Here is a 22,912-nt window from a genome sequence, read left to right on the forward strand (position 1 = left end):
TTCAATTAAACTCCCTTCGGACCATGCAGCTCTGGCCCTAAGGGGTAGGAGGTGAATGTGTTAGTTGCCATAAAACAATCCTTGCTATGCTCACAGAATTTAAATTGGCAGGATTAATTTTTGTTGAAATTATGACTCAACAATACTACATCTGACTTGTAAGACTAGAGTAGATAGTTACAACATGTATCTCCGGGGACCAGAATCTTTATTGCTACTTAGTTTTCTGTTACCAAAACGCTGATAGCTATATATTCAGAATGCTAACTAGTTTTAGTTCTATCTACCTGTCACATTATTAATTGGTATCACATGCATGACATTTATGTGAAAACTGAAATACACAGAGAAACAGACCAGCTTGAAACTTGGTTCCCTTTGCCTCGTCTATGAACAAAAAAACCACAAGTATACTGATTTTTATTTTACTAAAAAAGCATGGGAGATAGACAAGTGTATAACATGTTAGGCTGGCAATAGGTTGGACTGAAAAAACTTGCTCCCTTTTGGTTGTTTGGTGACAAGTTTAGACCTAAATGTAGTCAAAATCATGTACGATTGTTTAGGTAGTTTTATTTTTTTATTTTTAAAGATTTTGTCCTTCAATTTTCGCTTCTGAATTCATAAGTTTTGACTTCTGAATAAACCACTATTGATTTTAGGGAAAAGGGAAAAAAGTACTTGAGCTGTTCGAAATAAAACAAATTAGTTGTTCATTCATTTTTGGACAAAAATGTCGCTACCTTTGGCCAAGTAGTTCAAAAATACTTACGCTGTTAGTCAAATAGCTCAAAAGTATCGTTCCCACTAATTGTTGCTCCGGAATAAGGAAAAAGACTAATTTTACCTTTGAATTATTCGAAATGGTACAATTTTATCCTCTCTACTTAATAAAGTTTGGGATAAATGCTCTTAATTGTAAAGATTTGAGCAACAACTTTGAAGATTAGGAGATTACTTTTAATTATCTAAAATGACAATTTAGTACGCTACCGCAAATTACTAAAAACTTAATTCAGAAAATATATATATATTAAAAAAAAAAAACATCTTACATGCATAAAAGAATAATTAATAGTCTTTTGGCTACATATTTTTGTTTTCATCTAATTCATTTTTTATCTACTCAGCAATACGTAATAAAAAGGCACGATCATCTAGCGCCGCCCTTGCTAATTTCTATTATCACCCTCCAATAATATCTCAACAACAATTGGGCTCAATTTGTATAGTTTATTACTATATGATCCAAAGAACTACTCTAAATTCTAATTTTTGTAAAATATATTCATACGTCCGTCTAATGAGAGCCACCTACAACTTTTTCCGAAATCATGCTTCTAAAATAAATTATACTAATGACAAAAAATGAAGGTATCTTTAGTCTGCATGCAACATGATCGAGTCACATCCCCAATGGAGACAAAAACGGTATATATCAGAAATTAAAGAAAAAACATGTTTTATGAAGAACAAGATGCTTTTTGCTTAGTGCATAAATCACGAAGATTAACGATAATGAAAGAATAATCTCTTTTGACAGTAGTAGTGACGTTGAATATTTGGCGTTGACAAAATTAAGAAAAAGCAATTTTGTACTAAGAAATTACTACACCTAGCGGACACCTGGAAACTAAATTAAGTCAGCAAGCCATTCTTGAAAACTTTATTATTTTCTTTATGATAAAATTGTCAATGACATTTCCATTGTGATCTTATTGACAATCTTGATTATGGAACCCATGTGGGATTTTTTTCTTTAAGTACACGAAGGAGATTAGGTTTAATTAGAATTTGAAAACTCAATTAAGGACGCGTGTTAGGTCTTGCTTTAGCCCCTATAAAAGGTGTCAAGAAATTATCCTTAATTACGTTATAAAGTATAAACTGTTCTCTCTAGTCTATTTTATTTGTCAAGGATTCTATAAATAATTGGTCCAAAATACTTATCATTTCAAAATATTAAGGTATATTTAATTTTTTTCTCTACTTTTATCCTTACTCTAATTAATGTGGAGAGAGATTAATTATTATGATGAACTTATGAATAGTATTAAATTAAGATCAAAGAATAAAAAGGTAACTTAGTCAAATTATCATCTTAGTTAATGTTTTTTTAAAGGGTGTGTAAAAGATAAATATAACAAATAAAATGGATGGGAGAAGTATTAGCTAATTAATGTAGTTATTGCTTATCTAATACTGTCTCTTGTTGACTAAATCTTAACATTATTTTCTAGATGAATATTGTTAGAGTAATGATATATACCTGGTAAATACATCTCTTTAATTTGAATAAGTCTTTATTCTTTACTGTATAGTGAAAGAACTTATTTATATCGTCCAAAGGGCGGCAAATTCAAATGGTAAGATGTTAAACAAATCAAACATTTTCTCAAAAAAGGCAACACAAATGTTCTCTAGAAACCCAGTCTCAAAAATCTTTCAAATACTTAATTAACTTTTTCTCCATTTTTTCTTCTTTCCAAATACTAGTTTTTCCGACAATTAATTAGCCAATACAAGGTCTAACCCCAAATTCATCCATTTGATCAGTGAAAGTAATTAGGTTCTATATAAATTGATCACAATGAGTATTAGATACATACTAATTATTCTAATAACAAGATCCTATATATTTATAAACTGACATAATACAAATTAACATATGAAATCGATTGATAAATCAAATAGAACTGCAAATCTATGAATCTCATGATGTCGACATCTGTGGACTTTATAATGCATCCGGACCATAAAACACTTTATAATCCATATCCTTGTCGAAAATCAACATTAAAACAAAAAGGTCATAAAAGTTTTTTGCAACATAAAAGCAGACCATACTTATTTGTTGTGGAAAGAGGAAACAAGAAAATGAAAGATATGAAATGTAGTGCAGAGATTGTAATTTTTTTGTGTGTGGTCATGAATCATGCCGAGTTTTTAATTAATTGAACCCTGGGCACCAGAATTTATAATACGATCCAAAAATATTTCCATTTTCAAACTCTTTTCTAAAATTATGGTTCTAAAATGACATAAGATTACAAAATGGAGTCCATTTCAATGTCTACATTGTAGTCTGCATGCATGCGACATGAGTCACGTCTCAAATGCAGAAAAAAATGTTATCGCAAAAGAAAAAGCTATGTTAATTTATTAAAGAATTGAAGATTAGTCCATCAATCAAGAAGATTAATGAATGATGAAAGAACAAGTATATCAAACAGTAGTAATTTTTGGCGTTGACAAATTAATAGGAAAAAAATAGTTTGTACTAAGAAAAAAACTGATGGTAATTGCAACTGGACACCTGGAATAAATTGAACACTTCATTTCTTGTCACTTTTTATTTTCTTTATAAAATAAAATAAATTTCCATTGACATTTCCATTGTGATCTCGACAATTTTGATGGTGAACCCATGTGGGGTTTTCTTTATGTATGCAAGCAAATTAGGCTTAATTTTATATTTTAAGAATTCTCAACAAAAACATGGTGAAGGACGCGTGTACAGCTCTTGCTTAATTACACCCTATAAAAGCTAAAAATTATTTTTAATACGATATGGAGGACTGTGTTAATTTAAAAGCTGGTCAAACTAGTTTTTAACTAATTTTTGGCTTAATTATTAGCTTAAATACTGTCACATGGAATAGTTTTCCAGATCAATATGATAGTAAGAGCAATGTCTGGGCGTCATCAACAAATCTATATTGATTATTTGAATATTAAAAAAATCTTCCATTTTAATTCCTTCAAAAGTTTATATGGTTTTGGGGTGATAATTATATAAGAAAATAAAAAAAGATAATTAAGATGAGAAAAATTAGGAATTCATGTGGTCTTCTAGCTTAAATTCCAACTGCAGATCTAGCTTTAGAAGTACTAGAAAACAAATGGCTTTATAAAAAGAGAAGAGAAGTTTTCCCTACGTTCATAAAAACTAACTAGAGGCCCCAAAGTCAGCTACATTGTTAAACAATTGAATTCATCAAAGTCAAAAGAAACAAGTATTAGCTCTGGATAGCTGGTGACGAATAATGACACGTGCAAACCACACAAAAACTACTCCTATAATATTTTATGGAAGTGTATTTTGTTTCAACAAGTTTGAATTGTTTTTGTTTTCTGGTGTTTGATATTCATTTTGAAACTCTGATAAATATGAATTCACACCCCGTAAGATTCATTAAAAGGAAAATCACTCCCTATTAATTTTTTTTCTTTCTATTCTCAGAACCCGAGATACACTAATTCTACAATCCTTAGTGGTGGCAGGTTTGCATATCTATCACCGAATAAGCCCTTATTGTGTAATAGTTAAAAAATTGTTAGAAACATTTGGAAATTATAGACTATTTAATAGATTTATAATGTACCTATGATGTGTATAAATTAATCATCAATAGTACAAATTATAGATTGAAGTCATGTATCGCATAGAGTTCGTTACAAATACATGGTCAAAGTTATAAATGGCTCACTATAAACAAAATAGATTGATTTGGAAATTATGACTTTGTGTATATAAATTGTATATAGGGATTAATTAAGTTACACTGAACAAATTCAAGTAATTCTTAATTTAGATATATTTATATATACCTTTTTTTTTAATTCATGTATACTTAATGAAAATACTTCTTAAGCTAATGGATAAGTTTTTCATACATGCTAAGTACTCAATTAACTTTACCATCAATTTTTCTTAGAAGAGTCTGTAAAGTAGACCATTCTATATATTCTAGTCATGGTTGTGGAAAACAATAAGAACCAAGAAAATGAAAGATGAAATGTATGTAGTGGTTGTATCCCATGGCGGATGTAATAGATAAGGAACGGGATCAACCTAATCTAAAATTTCTTACATGAAACTTTGATATATACGTGAAAAATTATGAAATATTTCTTTTTACATTAAACTCATAATTTTAAAATTACAATGGGTCAGTGATTAATAATAACATAAAATTGAACCCCATATTCAAATTTTGGTTCCGCCAGCGAATGTATCTTAATTTCTCTTGTCATGAATCAGGTATGCCAACTTTTTAGACCTTTACTGTTTGGCCATGAGAATTATTCACTTTTTTCCGGAACTTTTTTCACTTTATTTGAAAATCAGCTTCTGACCATGAAAGTTTCAAATACAATTTGGAGTTGTATTTGAAATTTAGAAAACACCTAAACACTTATTTTCACTTTTTTACTTTCAGTACATTCAAATAATCAAATATTCTTTGCAAAGACTATAACCAAACACAACTCGATCTTCAACTTACTTCAAAAATTGCAAATAAAGTGAAAATTATTTGGTTTCTATGGCTAAACGCGAGGAAATAAGATCTCTTAGCCTCTTACAATTTGAATAGAAGAAAATGACTTTTTCAGATCTCGTATGTGTTTTTTTTTTCAGATCTCTTATGTGTTAAAAATGAAGAGCTCTTGTAAAAAGCTATAAAACTAAAAAAAATTGTAAAGAGCCAAAAAACCATTTTTCCCGCCAAACGCCTACTATTACGAAGAAATATCAACTTCGTGAATGACCAAGAAATGCAGCAGTTGACAGTACTGAACTCGTGCAAGTAACTAACGAGTTGTATAAGTTTCATGAAACATGACCAATTGAGAGAGATTGTTAATTCCTTTCACGAATATTCCATGATATTCATAGAGGAAAAAAAAAAAATACCCCCTTTTCTTTTTGAATAATTTTGGATTATAAGTACCGTATATTTGTGAGAAATTTGAGTTCTTCGCTTTCTTCACAACTTGCAGTTAAAAAATATATCTAACGTAAATTATTTCGTGTTTCTTTTTGTAGTAAATTCATATTTATTGTTTGGTCTCACATAATTAGTATTAGTTTTTTAATCAATAATAAAATAGTAGCTATATTCTGAAGAAAGACCCAAGAATCAATAAGACTTGAGTAATGGTTTTTTATCTTTCTTTTATAAGGGGGAATTGGAACTTTAGCTTCTATATTATTTTTATTTTAAAGGGGAAGAAGGGGCGGCAATTGGCAGAGGGAGGGATAAGAATGAATCTAAAACTAATAACTGAATGAATCTCAGAGCAAAGCATTTAAACAGCAAAAAATTATAAAGAATATTGACAAGTGACAACTCTATATGTTGCTGCCCAAATCAGACTTTCATTTAATTGCCTTGCGGACTTTTTACATACCACAAATAAATTCTAAGAAATAAAAAGGAAAAATTACATAGCAAGAAAGAAGGAAAACAAAAATGTAAAAAAAAAAAAAAAAAAAAAAAAAGGAATCCCCCTACGTTTACATTAACTCCTTTCTCCTTGAGTTTCTCTCTTTTTTTCTTTAAGGTAGAATACTATTATGTGACATTTTCTTGAATTCGTTAAAAAGAAACTCTATCGCTATATATACAAAATTTTCTTTTGCTTTGGGTTTGAATTTCCCCTTTCCTTTAATAACTGTTGTTTTTATAACCAAGAAATCTTCGAGGACAAGTGAAACAATTTTGTTTCTGAACCCCTTTTAGCTTTCTTCATGAAGAGGAAATCTTCTTTCTTATTTTCCTCCAAGTTGTGAGGGAAAATCTTTTGTTCTGGAAATGAAGAGATTTTCTCTCAATTCAATGTTTTGTTTAGTGGATTTATGATGAAAAAGATGATGTTTTGTGGGAGAGCATAATGGGCAGGCCATTCTGGGGAAGAGCAAAAGGTCCATACTGAATTCCATTCTGTGGGCCCATCATAGACCACCTGCCAAACATAGAGGAGATGCAACAAATTATTAGGAGATGAGTAACACTTGACCATTTCTATTTTTAGCAACTCTCACTTTTACAAAAATGGAAACATGATAAGAATTTAGTTAAGCACTATAGAAAATGTGTTTTTTTTTTTTTAATTCTTTTCTTAGAGAATTTTGAGTTCTATTACTAACCTGTACTTTGTGGTCAGATGATGTACAAGGATCAAAATCTCCAGCTTGGCTAACTCATTTCCTGGACATGAGTGGGTCCCGTTGCCAAATGGCATGAATGTATTGGGTTTTGGAGAAACCTGGCACCATCATAGAAAAAAAGGATTTTTCTCAGGGTCATCAATCATAGGATTATTAGGGGGATATTATAAAAGAATGTCATTAATTTAAATCCATCTTTTTTTCCCCCCTGGTATTTACCTCAAATCTTGAAGGATCAAATTTCTCTGGTTCAGGAAAATTGTCTGGGCTATGGTGAATATTTCTGAATAGTGGTAGTACTTTCCATCCTTTTGGTATTAGATACCCTAGAAAATTCAAGAAAAAAGCTTTATAATTAATAATTTTACTTTTATCTTCACTCAAACTATATAGGAATATAAAATTTATGACTTTAGGAAAATATGAGGGGTCAAAGCTGACCTTCAAACTCAACATCTTCAACAGCTTCTCTGAAAGTAAAAGATAAAATAGAAGCAGCTCTAAGTGTCTCTTGAATCACCCTTGTAGTCATAGGCATTTTTTTTGTGTCTGCCCAACTCAACACTTTCCCTTCACCATTCTTCTCTTTTTCCCTCATTATTCCCTCTTGCTCTTCCTGCAAACACAATACACAAAAGCCGAGTCAAATCTTGAACTCATTAAATTTAAATCCTGAATCAAAGATACGGGAAAAAATGGAACTAGTAGGATATAGAATCTTACTGTGACAGCTTGTAGGACACTAGGATTTTCTCCTAGGTATTTAAGGATCCATGTAAGGACACTAGCTGTAGTGTCTCTAGCAGCAAATATGACTCCAATGATGTTATCTGCAATTTGTTCATCAGTAAGATCTTCTTGATCTCCCATAAAAGATCCCAACAAATCTGTGTGGTTCTGATTTGTTTCCCTCCTAAGTGAGATGATTTTGGCCAAGATCTGTGCTAGCTCTTTTCTTGCTTTCATTGCTTTGTGGAAGAGTGTTCCTGGGAGATTGATTGGCATCGAATTGTATCCCGTTTCGAGTACGTAATAGCACCTCTTGAGATCTTCCCTATAGAGCATTTCATCCTTCCCAAATATGGAAAGCAATGCAACGTTGTATGTGTACTGCAAAATAGTTACCAAATTGAGAATTAGTGTATATCCACTTTGGTTTAAAAAAAAAAAAAAAAAGATGAAAACAGGGTAAAAACAGGGGACTCTGTTTTCCCCTGTTTCTGCTAAGAGGGAATTTTGTGAACATACTGTCTTCATTTCTTGGTATGTGTTGATTGATCTTCCTTGCCAAGATTCAAGAGAGGTTTTCGCGAGGGAGTCGATATCTGGGACGATGTTTTTGATGGCTTCGGGCATGAAAGCTCGAAGAACTAGCTTCCTCAGCTTGGCATGATAGTCTCCTTGATGAAAGAAAATGGCTTGTTTTCCCAACATCCTCTCTTTACTAGCAGGAAATGTAGGCTTAAAGAGATGAGCTTTTGTCACCAAAACTAGCTTTGCTGCCTCTGGGCTTGATATCATCACACATGGACATCCCAATATGTGAGTCTTGAATATTGAACCATACCTGTTTTGGGAAAAAAAAAAAAAAAAAAAACATTGCTCATTAGCAACTCTAGATCAAAAAAGCAAGAAGGAAATTAATAAAGTGAGTGGTCGGCTCATGTAGCATGCGGTATGGGATAAACAAGGATATCCGATGGAATTAGCTATCACACCGTCTATATGGGATAGCTAATCCCACCATTTTAGTACATCCCGTGGGATTATTATCCTTTATTCCACCAAATAAACGGTGGAGTAAATAATCCCGCATTTTATCCCATAAGATTGATATCCCATCCCGCATAACAAACGAGCCCTTAAAGTTTTAGTACTAACTTCTTGACTTTGGAGGCAAAGAAGACACTGGGGTTTTGAGAGTAAAGTTGGAAAGTTTCTCCAATATAAGGCCAACCCAAAGTACCAGGAGGAAGTGGCAACTTCTTAATACCAAAAGCAAACAACTTGCAGATAGAATGGAGAAGAAGAAGGGAGCAAGAAATGAAAGCAAATAAGCAAAACATGGAAACAAACTCCATGTCTTTTTTCTCTGTGTGTTCAACAGATAAAAGTTATCAAAAATGTGGAAACTTCTGAAGAGTGAATAGATGAAGAAACTTTTGATGGTTTAATGAATGAGTAAAAACTAAGTGTGAGGTTATATATATAGGTTAAAGACGTGGGGATAGGTGGTGGGGGGTAGGGGGCTGTTTTCAATTACAGCTCGAATCCCACACACGGAATCTCCCTCCAGCTCATCCTTTTTAAACTAAATTGAAAGATCAAGAAAAAGGAAAAAAGAATAAAACAGAGGAGAAAGAGAAAAAGGAATGAAAAATATCAAACGTCAAAGAGAGGAAAATAGAGGGCGTACGGCACGTGTCTGTCTATATGTGTTGAGAGAACATGTGGGAGAAGATGGCAAAGTCCGGAATAGTGATGGATTCAGAATTTAGATACATAGAGTCTCAATTGACTGGATAACTTAAATTGGAACTAAGGATTAGCTCATTGGGTAAACTCTCCGTATTTAATAATTGAAGTTGAGGGTTCAAATTTCATCAATATCATATCCTTCTTCGTCCCTCCCCCACCGATGTAATAAATAATGAAGTATATAATAAGTTATAGTTCATCCAAAATAATACAAATAATAAATTTATAATTACACGGATAATAGATAGAATGAATAAACTTTTAAGTTAAAATTTATAAAATTTAAATTCTGAATACGTGATCGTTGTCATGGACGGTGGGAGAGGGGAGGGGTTTGGGGAAGTAAGCTGGTCGACCACGTAGTGATCATGAAAGATGTGAGGGGTTAGGAAAGATCATTTCGGCTGTGGTGTGAGAGAAAAGGACAAAGTTGGAAAAAAGAAAATAAAGGGAAGAACATGGTTATCCGTACCATTGTACAATCATTGAATCATTTTTGAAGATTTACGGGAATCAAACATTTGAAAATAACATCTAATGAAATCCAACTTTGATAGTGCTAGAAGTATTTTTTTAGTCCTTCAATTATGGATAAATTTTATTTTTGATTCTTTTAATACATGCTTTTGTACATTTAAGTTTTAGTTGATTAAAATGTGCTTTGGGTCATTTATATAAAAGTATGTTACATTTTAAACTATTTTTTTGAAGTGTTTATCCTTAAATATGAAATAACAATGCAAACTTAACATAACACAAGAGTAATTAAATGGTGGAATAATTAATATTTCAAAACACTTGGGATTATTCACAAGTGAAGGATAAAAAGTGCAGATTTTGTTGTATTTTGTATGAAGGAAAACGTTTTCCATGAATATTTTTTTTCATGAAAATTATTTTTTTGAATAATATAAGTAGTTTTCTTACTTATTTCTAGTGTTTGGCAAGTGAGCAAAACAATGTTGTACTGAAAATATTTTATATGATATAGTTAAACACTATGGGGGTGGGGAGGATGGTAGGAGTATGGGGTGGTGGGGATTGGGCTAATGGGGTAGAGGTGGAGGTAAGTGTGTTGAAGGGTGGGCATGAGACAATTAATGTGTAATGTCACTTATGAAACGTGTTTCTCCTACTATTACTAGTGAAGTTATTTTCATTAGTTTTAAATAAATTTTTTTCCTAAGATAAAATGTTTTTTAATTGACAAATCAAACATGAGAAGAATTAAAAAACGTCTTCTGAAAAAATATTTTCCTCCCTACTAACACACCATTCAAGTAAATATTAGTACCCAGCGAAAGACCAATAGTGTCATTAACCCATGAGTAAAATAAATGAACCATTTTCTTTGTTTTTGTGTTTATTTAATTTAAATGAACCATTTTTTTTTTTTGTATTTGTCTTTATTTAATTTAAATCCTTTTCATTTCCTTCCATAAAAGGAAATTTTCATTCTCATTTACGTCATTTCAACTTCTATGTAAGGGATATATTTTTGGCTAATACATCGACAACTTGGGGTGTATATAGACCGGGTTGGTTCTATTTATTCAAGTACCAAACCAAATCAATTGCATCAGCTTTTTAAATTTATAAACCAAATCAAATCAAGTCGGGTTTTTCAACCTCAGGTTTTCTCGGTTTTTTTTGGGTTGCTGGGGGTTTTTCGGATTTTTTCAGTAAAGTCTTCATACAAAACATATAACTTGTACTTCAAGTATTTCTTTAGTCCTAGTAAGGTATGGCTATCTAATTAAGATATTTTTTAAGAAAATAACACAAAATGTGAGACGAGAGATGACATTGACTAAAATATTAACCAAACAAAAGTAATGAAATCGCATAAAATAAAATGATCATAATCTAAAAGTACTAAGTCATGCTATAATAAATACGACTAATTTATAAGGCATATTTTAAATGATCATAATTTAAAAGTACAAAGTCACTCTAAAATAAGTACGGCTAATAAGTATTAATTACATGACTAAATATTAGAGAAATATAAAATTAAGTTATGTATTTTCACTGTCTAAACCAATATAAAACTAAAGAATAGATATTCAATATTATAGTCATTCCTAGTATTAGAATTGAATTTCTTTTGTTAGCATTAGTATTGATTTGAGTTTTGTTGAGTTTTATTTGAGTTACTAACATCTATGGGCTATAAAACTTACTGGACCATTCAAAATTCTAATTCCAAGTTTGAAATAATATGTTAAAAGACAAAAAACTATGAAAAAGTTTAAGAAATAATTATAAATAAATATTTTTAAAATTTTATGCATGTAATATCGGGTTGGTTTGGTTCGGTTTGATTTTTTTTAGTTAAAACCATACCAAACCAATAGTGGTTGGGTGTTTTGGTTTTGGGTTTTTCTTTTTAAAACCAAACCACTAGTCGAGTTTTTTTCTCGGTTTGATTTGGATTACTGGCTTGGTGCGGTTTGTCGTTTCCTTTGAACACCCCTATCGACAACCCATCAAACTTGTCAGCAAATTTCATTTAGACACTCGAATTACGACTTGTTCTAATTGAGCGACTAAACAAGTGATAATTTGTTCTTATTAGACACTTTCAGTTAAAATTTTAATAAAATATTCTCTACAATTACACTGTGGAACAATTGAAGGGATGTGGCGCAGCTTGGTAGCGCGTTTGTTTTGGGTACAAAATGTCACAGGTTCAAATCCTTTATTTAGAATCTTAGTCTATTATTTATTTTTTTATTTAGAATTTAGATATTTGTTAGAATTAATTCTTTGTTGGACCCATCAGATCAGTTAACTAAAAACGTGATTTTAAGTGCCCATTATGTAGATAAGTTAACCACATAAAATATGTCATCTCCTTTAGTTATACACGCCATCCTCAATTAGAACATGCTTGAAGTTTTACGGCTTATCAAGATTAATTCGTATAATGCAAGAGGTGATATATTTTAAGTGATTAACTTATCTAGGTACTGGTCGTTTTAGAACACACAAAAAAAAAAAAAAAAAATCTACAATTTGAACTGGAAGTGTTTAATAGGATAATTTATCATGTGTTCAGGTGCTCAATTGGAATAAGCCGTAGTTCGAATATCTAAATGAAATTTATTGGCAAATTTGAGGGGATGTCAATATATTAAGCCTATATTTTAACTAATAAAATATTGCAAAAGTTCTTCCATGAGCTGCATTGTCTTTAAACAATAATTTAAAATACAAGGAAGTAATTAATATGCAAATAATTGCGTTTTAGGATCTTAAATAAGTTATACAGTGAGACCTCTCTATAACGATATCCTTATATAACATCATCTCACTATAATAGCCAAGTATTGTCGGAACGGGTTTTTTTTTTTATGTTAAATCTTACCTTTCTATAACAACTTTTTACCAATAACAACAACAACCAATTTTATAACAAAGACGTTCTTTGAAAAATTACCCATCTATGACAATTATCTTCTTTTTTAGTAATATAAGAATTAACGATCCTTACAGAAATATAATTTTTAAGATTATCAATAATAGATCTAGAGATTTTGATCAAATATTTTGATACTTTAATACATTAATTATGACTAAGAATATTATGTAAAACATGTTTCTATCATTAAAAGATTTCCTTCTTTATACAAAGTGTGATTAAGCTTAAAATTTGACATATGTATTTAAATGTGAAATATCGTTATAGATGTATAACAGCCAAATCGCTGTAACAACAAAAAATCTCAGAATCAATGATGCAGTTATAGAGAGATTTGCCTGAAAAGTGGAATCGTAGATAATTTAAAGAGTCGTATACACTTTATCTTAGCTTTTTTATTTTGCAAATTTTCCTCTTTATGTACATTGTTTCTCATAGACAAACATTATTTTAAAGTTTAAACTTTAAAAGGCATGTATATACAGAGAGTACACGTATTGAGAATCTTTTGTATTATGAGACTTCATATCTTTTATGATATATTATTATATCATTGTATATAAACTTGATTTTGTTTAGGTTTTGCCAAGTGGCGAGTACACATAGGGATCCGAGAACAAGTTTGACCATGTGATTTGAGAGTTGACCCGAAATGAAGTATCCCATAATCAACATTTTGCTGAAATATCTTACTTGTTATACTTCCATTTTTCGGTGAAATATCTTAGTTTACTTTCATTTTATTTAATTATTAAATAAATAGATTGGAAGACTTTTAAGTGCATAACTTATTTTTTGCTTCTATTCTACGATTACAAGTGAATATATCACATTTTACAATATATTTAAGTTTTAGCCAATTCAACGCTTCTTTTTCTTCGTGTAGAATTGATCATATCTTTTTCTTTGAGTAGAATTGATCTTATGATACATATGAAGTACTGACTTCTAATGGAAAGTTAATACCGTGCAAATCTTTTACAAATTTCAGACATTTATATACTTTGAACTACCTGACTTATCAAGTCAAACAACATAAAAACTTGAATTATTGTGGCGAAAAAATTGTCTGTTATTCATTGCTTTTCATGGTTTATCACAATTACAGTTCGAACATCAAGATAATGTCCTGAAATTTGAATTGCCAGAGCTGAAAGTTTGAACTGAAAGAACTAAACTTCAAAGAAGCGGGTTCCTTTAGTTCTTTTTAAGTTGTGATTATATTTTATTACGATGAGCATATTTTATACAGTAGCCCCTATAGGTGGCTACTGTGCACTTAACATGTTCTTGTATTAGTGTGGGTTTGATTGAAGTATCCACGTTGTTGAGGACCTATTAGCCCGTGATGTTTCCACATATTACATCATGACATTTGAAATTACATATATTGTTAGATTTCCTCTTCACGACCACACCATTTGCAACTACACACTAAAATAGTCTGTAGTTAAAGGAAGTAGAGGAAGACCAGCCTATCAATGTACGTAATTACCCTTGTATGATCTAAATCTAACTTATATTAATTTGCACCTAATGTATACTCATGTTAAGGATGTAATGTTTATTGACAAATTTCAACTAATTACTATTAAGCAATAACTGATTAATTTTTTTTTATTTCCCGCCCGGAGTTTGATATCCATATTGGGGCCTGACTAAATCCGATTACACGCCGATATATCCGACATTCGGGCTGAAACACTCCCTAACAAAGACGATTCCGTACCCTAGCAAGACTCGAACCCGACACCTTTGATTAAGGATGAAGAAAGTACTTACCACTCCACTACGATTCTTGTTAGTAATAAGTGATTAACTATTGTAATCATAAAGAAAATTCATTTCCCAGCAGAGAGTTTTTGAAAATAAGAGTTTGGAGTTGAAATCATCAATTCAAGACAGGACAACGGCCTCCAAGAATGAGAAATTTTCATTCAATCGACGTGGTACTTGATCCCAATTCCCATATCTTCCCGCAAAGCCTACCGCCAAAAAATATAATACAAAAATATACAAAAAAGAGGGTTTTCTAATATTTACTTCTTTTACTTTGAAAATTCGAGGTTCAACATATTTTATTTACAAACAAAAACGAAAAGAAACGTTTTAGTAAAAGTCTTCAGTCTCCAAATTAGAATTCAAATAGAGAAATATTGCTTCGTCGTATTGCAATTTGCAATCATTTAGGTTCTTTATTAATTTACATGTTATGCTTATTCATTTGGATAATTTGATATGTAATAAATCTACACGTGGTGTCATTTAACTACGACGAAAGAAGTTGTGTCATAGAAATAGCGTTTCTTAATTACTTAATTATTTTAGTTCGCCTTTTTACTCATAAAATTCTTGCTGTCAAGTCTTATCAGCATGATGAAGTACCTACTTTGTTGATTTTGATCATTGAAGTTCTATTGTTACTTTTCTAACAAGAATCAGTGCATCTTTCGTTTGGAATTATTTTTTTCCATTCATTTTTTGTGTTTTGCAAGGTAGACTTTTGATCGTGTTTATTTTCTTACTGTGCCATTTTTTTTAAAGTATTTTCCTACTTTACCATTAGGATTTGTTTGGTTGGTGGGTTAAGAAAATTACCGATATAAAGTATAACTTAATAGTATAATCTATTCTAGAATCTTTTTATACTAGATACGACATGGAATAACTTATATCAGTATTAGCTTTTAATTGCAATAGATTTAATTAACAAATTTTCCACTTTGTTCGCGTACAGCCGATGGATCTATGACATAACTGATGGCAATTAGAATTTTTAAATTGCTTAAGAAAAATCAGAGCATATACTGTCACGTGACTCTCACATTTCAGCAAATCTTTACACCTAGGGTCACAATGGAAAGAAAAGAAGAAAGAAAAAATAAAGTGCAAATTAGGAAGGAACAAATTAACTATGTCATGTCTAAAATTGATTAAATATTGAAATAAACATGGCAAAAAATTAGCCTGTAAACTACACAAATTAAAATAAATCCAAAAATAACCCACATTAGCAAATATATCAAATCTGTACAAAGAAGAGACAACTGGAACATGAGGAAATTATAGTTATACCAACAACTTCATAGAAGCAACGGGAATCAATTTTTACAACTCTTAGAAAATCACCAAAAATAATCACGAGTATATTAATGTGAAAAATTAAGCAATAAATAAAGAGAGAAAATAAGTGACAGAAGCTAATGAGAAAAATAAACACAACGAAACTAGGAACAGAAAGCTCAAATATCAAAATGGTGATCTAAAGAGAAAAAATGGTAGGGCAACAAAGTGGACATGGAAGAAAATCAAATAATTGAAGCATTGGAAAAAGAAGGGTGTTAACATCAATAGGTAGTCCAAAAGACATATGTGGCATTTAGTTAAGGAAGCTAGCTGGTATCAAAATGCAAGTGATTAGCACGTGAGAAAGGCTATGGGACAGAATGGGAGTTGTACAAAAGGGTGAGAGTATGGAAAGTATTGGTTGGTACTCTCAATGTAGCACAAAGTACAATGTTTTTCAGCATGTGTTCGTACTCCTACTCTCATTTCTAAAATATAGAAACTAGTATTCGTACCCGCGTGATGCACGGAAAATATGAAAAAAAAAATGTATTTATAATAAATTGTAATATTTCAATTGTCATCTTATTTCTTAATGCAATGTATTTAATAATAAAATTTCCATGAAATTAGAAAAGAAAGATGATATATAGTGCTAGAATATCATGCTAGAAGCTAGAATTTCTTTTAGTCCTTTAATAATAGTTTTATTGTTTATATTTAATTTATTCCTCAAAATTATATCATAGTCTTTTATGGGTAAAATTGTTTAAGGACATTGGATCATATTACTTTAACAAAATTTCAATTATCATCTTATTTCTTAATGCAATGTACTTAATAACAAAATTTCTATGAAACTAGAAAAGACGGATGATATATAGTGCTAGAATATCATGCTGGAATTACTTTAGTTCCTTTAATAATAGTTTTATTATTTCTATTTAATCTATTGCTCAAAGTTATATTATAGTTTTTTATGGGTGAAAATCATTTTACCCCTTCAACTTTGCTTTAAAAATCAAATAATTTTACCCAACTTTGAACAATATATTGACATCCTCCCACCCCTCTGTCTCAATTGAACCTTTTAAGTACCTTTTTCTTCTCTAAATTATTAATCTTTTTCTTGTTTTCTATGTTGAATATTATGATATTTTTTCTCTTTACAACATATATTATGTATACTTATAGAACAAATAAATTTTATATATAAAGTAAAAGTGTAAAAAATAATTTTCAAACATATATAATTTTGATAAATTACAACAATAATATTTAATTAAAAAAATTTATTCGTATAAGTAATTTTGATGATAGTTTTATCAAAACTCAAAATTTTATTACTTAATTGAGAATAAAAGAGAACCAATACTCTTACCTTTCATTTAGAATAAATTTATCATCGTTCCTATCCTTAAATTATAATAGTCAAATTGATCGTAAATAATTTTCAAGAGTTTAACAATACTCTTACCTTTCATTGTCGCTAATAAGTTCAAGGTAGTGTCATCGTCATTCATGTAAAAATCAACATTGTAAAGCCTAAAATTCATGAAGAAAATAAGTTAATATTTGGCAAAAAAGTTGCAATTATTATTGCTACATATTCATAACAAAAAACTTGATAAGCACGAATAGAGTTAAAGATCAACAACGAAAAAAGAAGAAGAAACTCCAACAATAATTTATGTGTTATTGAAGGGGTATATAAGAGGTCAGAATTTCATTTTAATTCAAATTTGAAAATCATATCAGCTTGTTAAAACGATCAATTATATTTGGAGCAGCTCAACACGGACAAAGATGGAACTCTTTTTGCTACGCCTTTTGTGGCATTTTGTTTAACCATCTTAAACAATTATGCGCAAGCAGTTATGCCGGCCGCACTACCTGTATTGATGCATATTATTAGTAATGAATAAAATGTCTTTTCTACCCAAAAAAAAATAGAATAAGATTCTAACATCATGTTTTCCTTATCTTATATGTACTACTATAATAATCCGTTTAATCGTAATCCTAAAGGTAGTTTAGTTACAAAGTCCTTTCATATAGGAATCCTTCTTTTCCTTTTCAAAAGCTGTAAAAATCTACTTACACAAATGGAAAATTGAGATTTGTCGAAATTTTCGAAGTGATAATCACAATTAACGCACATTCTATTTTAATTCTTATATTTTTATGTCAAAATGTATTAACCTGTCGCACGAATGATAGCCATTTGATTAATTTCAAATGCATATTTTTTTCCTTGGTTCTCATTAATAAAAGAAGTCTTATAAGTCCAAAAGATACATATTCCAAATATATAGTATTCTTCGTAGGCATTTTTTTAATTTTATTTTGAAATGACTCTTTGATTACAATATTCTTTTTCATAGATACGTCGCATGATTGCTAATTGATTATTCTTGTGATACTTTCTTGATTTACTAAATTTTAATGAAATCATGAATATTATTTATCATATAATATTATTTCTTATATGGTAAACTTAAAATATTATAATTTTTAATAACACGTTGCTATAATATAAATAAATATAGATATTGCAGAATTGATGAGAAGTAAATGCCTAAAAAAAACTATTTGTTTCATAAAGTATGAATTTAGCTTTAAATTGAATAAGTCTAATCCATTTAAATTTTTTAAATAACTAAGTTTATTTTTGGATAATTAATGAGGCAATAATTATAATTTTCAATATTTTTGGTTGAATGTGGCAATAATTGTAATTTCCATATGTGGCAATAATTATAATTAATGCATAATTGATGAGAAATCTTAATTGTCTATTACTAGACGTTTATTTCAGAAAACGTAAAGTAGTGATAAGTTGGTATTTTACCAACTTATTTCTTCTTTAATCTTAGATTGTTGTTATGTTTTGATTGATAAAATAGTACATTTAATGTCGTTTACTTCCATTTTATAGGTTTATATGATTGAGAAGAGCTTTGGAAGAAACCAAGTGAAAAACAAGTCACAAAGAGACAAAATTGAAGAAAACGAAAAAGTGGCTAAAACTGCAAAAATGGGACAGATTTGCAAAACTGAACCTTTGGGGTTTATTTTGTCATATTTTGACTTGGAAAAATGGGGATACTACAAAGGCAAGACTTGAAGGCATCATTTTTCATCTTTGGCCATTTTCAACACAAGTTTTGGAGACTAGGGTTCATCAACTCACACTTTGGAAGAGAAGATTTGAAGACTTAGATGAGAAATTTCTTACTCTTTTACTCATTTCTTCAATTCCTTGTTATGTATTGAATATCTAAGTGTATAGTACTCCATTCCATTACTTGAATCTTGTTTATGGAAATATTCTATGATAAAAGTTTGGATGACACTCTTGTTTTGCTTATGTATTGAATGATTTTTATTGCTAATGAAGTGAGTTAATGTTGTTTTAATTAATCTTGTTCTTTAATATTTCTTAAGGGATTAGCTAACCCTAAGACCCGCCCAGTTACTTCGATTTGAGCTCGAGAGAGGAAGATTGAAGTTGGGAAAGATTAATTAACAAGAATTTGGGGCTTTAAAACCCATCTAATAACTTGAGCTAGAGATAGGAAGGTTACTTGAGATTATATTGATTGTGCTTAATATCACACTCTAAGGCTTGAGAAAGCTTAGAGTGAAATTTATTGATTTGGTCGAGAGACTTTTGACGAGATTTTAGAGATCATTATCTAATTAGCATAAACTCACTCATACTTGTAAATCGTGAAATACATTGGATTGTTACTTGAGAGTAATTTTCCTTGTATCCATGCTTGTGACCATTGATCATTTTACTTGTTTTCTAGGTTAGTTTTGTCTGTTAGTTTTTAAATCAAAAATCAAATATTGAAAAAGTGTTTGGCTTAGCTTAGTTAGTGATAATTCCTTACTTGTTTAAATTGCCTTTATATTGTTCCCTGGGGATTCGACCCCGAGATAAATTATATTGCGACGACCGTATACACTTTCTCTTTGAGGAGTGGATTTGGACGTTATCAAGTAGTCCTAGAATTACTCCCTTTGAACCTGGGATCTTGACTACCCCCTTTTAATATCGTGTAATTGATATATGTTATGCAATATTCTAATATTTTTTATTAAGAATTTTTTGTGCCACTTTAAAGTTTTTTTTTCTTTTTTGAATTTTGTCCTGTAATATTATATCTTACCATTTAAAGGAGTATTCTTGACTATAAATTAGATCCAAGAATATCAATTAATTATATTTCTCCAATTAAATCCACCAAATTAGGTGAGTATATTTAATAATGTCAATTAATTTCTTTTAAAAATTAATACAAATAGAATTTGTTGGTGGCTTGTTAATATTACACCACTTGGCTTAATATCAAGCTAGACTACCCTCCTTTTAATATAATATAGATATAGATTTTTTGAAACTAAATTATCTATCAAATCAAATGTAATTGCTATATGTTATTTAGTATTCTAATATTTTTTATTAAGAATTTTCAGTAGCGCTTTAATTTTTTTTTTTTTAATTCTATCATGTAATATTATATCTTACCATTTAAAGGAGTATTCTTGACTATAAATTAGATCCATCAATTAATTATATTTTCTCCGATCAAATCCACCAAATTCGGTGAGTACATTTAATAATGTCAATTAATTTCTTTTTAAATTTAATACAAATAGAATTTGTTGCCAAGTGACTTGTTCATGCTACGCCACTTGGCTTAATATCAAGCTAGACTACCCTCTTTTTAGTATAATATAGATTAGCTTTATCATTACTAGTATTAGGACCCGCGCGATGCGCGGACAGAATTAAAGAATATTAATCATATTAAAATGTGATTTACGAGATACTTTTCACTTTTCGAGAGTCAATTTGATTAAACTTTGAAGCTAAATTGGAATAGATTAACTCAATATTTGAAAATTAATATTTTATTTGAAAACTGCATGAAAAATAAGTTATAACTTTTACCATATCAATTTGGTAAAAAAATATATCTCAAGATGATGATCAAAATTCATGCAGTTTGAATATTGGGAAGCGAAAAGTATACATAAATTGGGATAGAGGAAGTATAAACTTTTGTATCCAAATCAAGCATTCACCAAACTAACAAACTATCAACACTATGAATAATTCAAATCATTCGCGACAAATAATTTTCTTGTTCCAAACATACATTGTGAATTTGCGTTCAACCTCCATTAACTCTTATTTTGAATTAGTGATGTCCTTGAGAAAACTTCTCATCAACATTCTTGATCTCCTACTCTACCAAAACCTGGTGTTGAAAGAATAAAAAAGAAAAAGAAAAAGATCAAGAAAGTCAATCACCTTTACATCATAATTATGCAAAACAACATAAAATCAAGAAACTACACATGTAATACAAGTTATAAACACTGAAAAATTTTAAGCAATGAAAAGCAGAAGCAAGGAGGATGTTTGGAGATTTGGTTGATGGCATAAATAGAACGACTCCAGAAATTTATCACCCTTTTTTTGCTTAATAATTGCACAAAAATAAATATACCATAATTATGTATCATTATTGATTGATATTCTATTATTTCATACCTTATTTATGTGCCCGCTTCATCATTTTTGTAACTTCCACTCAAATCCTTCTTAATGAAGTTCTCCTTAAATCTCTCTTAATTTTATGTAGCTGATTACTTAATTATCTCCACAAATTTCGGGAAGATTTTCTGGACTCATATAAGGCATCGGTTGTTTTTTCTAATTAGTGATTGTTTTTTAATTATTTATTTAAATAAGATATAGCATATTAATAAGAGAGAATGCAAAATAAAAAATATATATAAATAGAGAAAAGCCGAAAAAGGAGATAATTTTTTAACCATTTTTCCACAGAAATATATGGCTAACTACTTCAAATTCAGAATTTGAATTAAACATTTTAGAATTTATAATCAGTTACCTAAATTTTAGGGGGTATAATCAATTTTAAATTTTTATTGCATTATAAATTCATTACAAAGATAACCCAATCTGCGGGGGGGGGGGGGGGATTCTAATATTCCTTATATGATGATATTTGAATTGCACATGTTTTAACTTTTAATTCAAATTCAAATTTTTTATTCCAGTTCAAATATTTGTATTAGAATATTTTCTCTACATAGAAAGAGAAATATAGAAAATGAAATCGATATTTATTTATAAAATTTAGTTTATCAGAGCCATAAACTTGTCGATTTGATTCTGTTACTACCCTAGCTTGGAAGATAATCTTCTTCTTGAAAGGACGTACCAAAAAAACTTTGATGTGTTCCATTTTTTTACTTTTAGGAAGGATAGTCATTTGATTAGTTTAAAAAAGGTAACTGTCTTTCAATTTAATTCAAATCGTATTTTTTATTTATTTATTTTAAGTTTAAATTGTTTTACATCTATATATAGTATGAACTTGGTTTAAAATTCAAAGTAGCATTATATTTTTTTTCCTGCTAATTATGCTACTATTGATTCGTTCTATTATTAATAAGAAAGGTGATAAAATCTAATTGTTGATATCTCAATTTCGTTTAGACTTATCATTTTCTATATTACAAAAATGGATTACTTACACGGTAACATTTTAAAGTGAAAATATTAAACAAATGAATTTCAATCATGATTTTTTGATACATTTTAATTTTTATATTGCATTCAATTTAATCGTACGGGTGCTCTTCAAATGGGCTTGAATTTATCTTAATTGCAGAAAGTAATAAAGGACAATATTATATCATTTTTTGAAGGAGCATTGTTGACTATAAATTAGAATCCAAGAATATCAATTAATAATTTTCTCCAATCAATACTCCAAATTAGGTGAGTTCATTTAATAATGTCAATTAATTTCATTTTAGAATTTGTTGCCAAGTGGCTTGTTCATATTACGCCACTTGGCTTAATATTAAGCTAGACTGCCCTCCTTTTATTATAATATAGATATAGATATAGATATAGATATTATTATTATTATTATTAT

General features: G+C 29.7%; 1 protein-coding gene across 1 annotated transcript; it reads right to left on the bottom strand.

Annotated features, from left to right (window-relative positions):
• Positions 1 to 6,141: 6,141 nt before the first annotated feature.
• Positions 6,142 to 9,138, bottom strand: LOC132030023 (abscisic acid 8'-hydroxylase CYP707A2-like). The gene is made up of 7 exons (XM_059419489.1): positions 8,837 to 9,138; positions 8,204 to 8,522; positions 7,679 to 8,065; positions 7,397 to 7,571; positions 7,175 to 7,281; positions 6,935 to 7,053; positions 6,142 to 6,750 (listed from the first exon to the last, which is right to left on the bottom strand). Exons 1-7 carry the CDS (start codon positions 9,034 to 9,036, stop codon positions 6,642 to 6,644), a joined length of 1,416 nt encoding a protein of 471 aa, XP_059275472.1. The 5' UTR covers positions 9,037 to 9,138; the 3' UTR covers positions 6,142 to 6,641.
• Positions 9,139 to 22,912: the final 13,774 nt, after the last annotated feature.

The sequence above is a fragment of the Lycium ferocissimum genome, chromosome 9 (genome assembly GCF_029784015.1).
Source record: "Lycium ferocissimum isolate CSIRO_LF1 chromosome 9, AGI_CSIRO_Lferr_CH_V1, whole genome shotgun sequence".
In the NCBI taxonomy this organism is placed as follows: Eukaryota; Viridiplantae; Streptophyta; class Magnoliopsida; order Solanales; family Solanaceae; genus Lycium; species Lycium ferocissimum.

Excerpts from the sequence above, each read along its gene's own strand:
- LOC132030023 (XM_059419489.1), bottom strand. The coding sequence starts at position 9,036 with ATGGAGTTTGTTTCCATGTTTTGCTTATTTGCTTTCATTTCTTGCTCC. Across the intron at positions 8,523-8,836 it reads TTTGCCTCCAAAGTCAAGAA|GTATGGTTCAATATTCAAGA; the intron begins GTTAGTACTAAA and ends TTCCCAAAACAG. Across the intron at positions 6,751-6,934 it reads CATCTGACCACAAAGTACAG|GTGGTCTATGATGGGCCCAC; the intron begins GTTAGTAATAGA and ends TATGTTTGGCAG.